This window comes from Silurus aristotelis (genome assembly GCF_946808225.1).
Source record: "Silurus aristotelis genome assembly, chromosome: 26".
NCBI lineage: Eukaryota > Metazoa > Chordata > Actinopteri > Siluriformes > Siluridae > Silurus > Silurus aristotelis.
The window spans coordinates 4,975,206-4,978,094 of NC_139599.1; the positions used below are offsets into that span (position 1 = coordinate 4,975,206).

General features: G+C 38.5%; 1 protein-coding gene across 2 annotated transcripts in view; it reads left to right on the forward strand.

The window, feature by feature from the left end:
- Positions 1-1,945: 1,945 nt before the first annotated feature.
- The window catches only part of tbx3a (T-box transcription factor 3a), a 7,122-nt gene continuing 6,178 nt past the window's right edge, over positions 1,946-2,889 (forward strand). Inside the window, exon 1 of one of the 2 annotated variants that reach the window (XM_083532136.1) lies at positions 1,946-2,889. This exon is cut by the window's right edge and continues 399 nt beyond it. In XM_083532136.1, the coding sequence (XP_083388262.1) occupies positions 2,882-2,889 (8 nt within the window). In that variant the 5' untranslated portion in view covers positions 1,946-2,881. The other variant, XM_083532135.1, reaches the window with a different exon arrangement.

Consider the following 2,889-nt stretch of genomic DNA (forward strand, 5'->3'; position numbering starts at 1 on the left):
TTAATTAACCCTGGTGGAGTTGAAAGGGTGCCACTGTGTCAACATTGCAATTTAGAAGTAGCTCATGCTCAATTGAAATGGAGTTACAGTATAGAAATACACACCTGGACAAAGAAAAATGGCCCAAAAATGGCCAATAGGAAGCTTATAATAATCTTCACAAAAGATCTTTGGTCAGAAAATGAGCAAGAATTCAAATGCATGTCTGAGACCTTGAGATGGTCTTCTTGTACGCAAAGGTGTTTTAATCATAAAAATATTGTTTTTAATTTTTTAAGTGTAAAATAACACAAAAATATACATACTGACTGGGTCAATTTTTTCAAAACTATTTTCTTTACGATATGCTATTGGTCAAAGGCCTGATAACAACTCATGAATGGAACCTGGATTGATAAAGCAGGGGAGAGTCCTACAGGTTTTTTTTTTGTTGTTGGTGAGACTATTTAGAAATAATGTTTTGGCCATTTTGGATTTAAAGCTGTACATTTTTGACAATAATGGAGGTCATTTCGAGTGCTAGAGCAGTCGTTGTGTAACTTAAATAGAGGATAAATAAAAAAATAAAATGCAAGATCACGTTTTTAATGAACTGCAAAGGAATTGATGAGTAAAGGTTCGTCCTTTCTGTCCTTCCAGTATAATTTCACCTAATTTTGCAAGACAATTTGATCGATTCTAATAAGAAATAATAGTTTCTGAATCTAGAAGGTCATGCTCATCAGCAAAAAGTCACTAACAGATTACAACTTGTAGTAAAAAAACATAAATAGTTCGTCCAGTGTCATTAGTTATTTTTTTTTTTTTTTTTAAACTAGGAGTTGTTTACGTGCAAATGAATCATGCCATATGTGCAGAAAACCCGCTTCGGCTGCTGCTGTACAATTGGTTTTCGTGTGCGTAATTGGATATAGTCAACTGTTCATTCAGAGCGATTCTGGACGCGTTTTTACGCATTGCATTTAATCTGAAGCTGAAATAAAGCTACCAATCTGTATGACGTTTTTAGTAACACTACGTACATTTACCTTTTGTAGCTTACCTTTATTAGCAGAGTATTCCTTTGGAAACAGTGGCTAGAATGTACAATAAAAAAATTATTTAGTGCATATAGGCTTTAATTGGACATTAAGGATATTCAAAATGTTGAACACTATAGGTCATGAGACCTAAAACATAAGTACATATTAGTACCTTTGGATGTCTGAAAATATATGGTATAAAAAAATAACAGAAACGAAATAATGTGTACAATTTTGTGCCAATAAAGTCGTTTTGAACATTATTATAACTGATACAAGACTCAGAACCTTATCAAAGTCTTGTGCATAACGTATATATATAATGTATAAGACTAACACTTACACACTAACACATTTAAGACAATGCATAAAATGAAATATAATTATAACCACACGTGTAAAGCATAAAATTAGGGAATCAAACATTTTCTTGAAGCTGGATTAATACATCAAAAGTATATCATTTGGTTTGAAATGCATTTTTTAACATAAGAAGGTTCCTGTTCAGGTTTGTGCAAAATGAGATTTTATTGTAATGTCCATTTGTGTAATGTAAACGAGTCTTGAAAAAATAAATAATCTCCGTAAACATCGGTTGGTAATGCGGGGAAAACATAAAGGATTATTTTTCTGTTTTAGATTCGCTTGTTTTATAGTGTGAATGCAATGAAACCGATTTTCAGTCATGCTGCTTATTATGAAGATTTACACATTTACAGTCCAGTGTTTGTTAGGATTTACATCATGCGAATTAAAAGGTGCATATTTTTAATTCATGTGTGTGTGTGTGTGTGTGTGTGTGTGTGTGTGTGTGTGTGTGTGTGTGTGTGTGTGTGTGTGTGTGTGTGTTGGGGGGGTGGTGGAAGATGGGCTGAGCCGTGATGGCACACGCATGAGGCGGTGATTTTTTTTCTTATGGCTTCGCTTTTGCTCTTCTTCGCCGCCTCGCACCGGTCGCTCGCTTTCGCGCGCGCTTTGCGTTGCCTGCCGACGTTATTCGCGCGATCGCCGAAGCGAGGTAGCGCTGTCTCGCGGCGGAAATCGAGTTTTCCCCAACACCTCTTCATAAGTCCGAAGTCTTTCTCCTCCACCCGACCTGTTAAAACCACGCCTACGGAGGCACACAATTGGTCCCGAAAGCGTCAAAGAGCCAATCAACGGAGCCTGGAGTCTGGCAACGCGCGTCACATCCACACGGCTCTGGAGCTCATGGAATTCAGAAGCACTGGAAAGATCTCGGTGCTGGGAACTCGCCACCTCCGCGCGGGCCAAACGGACTTTCTCCAACGTTTGCATTTGTGTGTGTATGCGCGCAACGTGTGTGTGTGTGTGTTTTTTATTACAGTTAGTAGGAAAGGTGTGTGTGCGCGCGCGTAAAGATCCAGGCGATGTCATAAATTAATGGACTCACGGACATTCATTTGCTCCTCCAGTGCACGAGAGATCTAAACGGTATCCATCAGAATGTAGATTTTTGAACACCAGCAACCTGAACGCATATTTATTTAAAAGAAAAAAGAGTCGTTCTCTTTTGGTTTCGTATTTGTGTGTGTGAGTGTTTTTTGGCTTAAGCGAGCTGAACACACGCAAGAGAGCATTTGAAGATAAACTATACAGCAACGCCGGAGGAGTTAAAGGATAGCCTTCTCTTCTTCTCTTTTGCAGTCACTTTGCTGGAATCCATCTCATCTAACCACAGAACACTACGGTTGCTCGAACCCAGGCGGTGGATGCTTGTGTTTTATTTCCAAAACTGGATTTTTGCGGATTTCCAAAAAACTGGATAAAGATTCGGACTCCGCGGCGCGGTTAGAAAACACAAAGCAAGGCAGAACTTCTAGATCATCAGATATTGCTATATGCAATA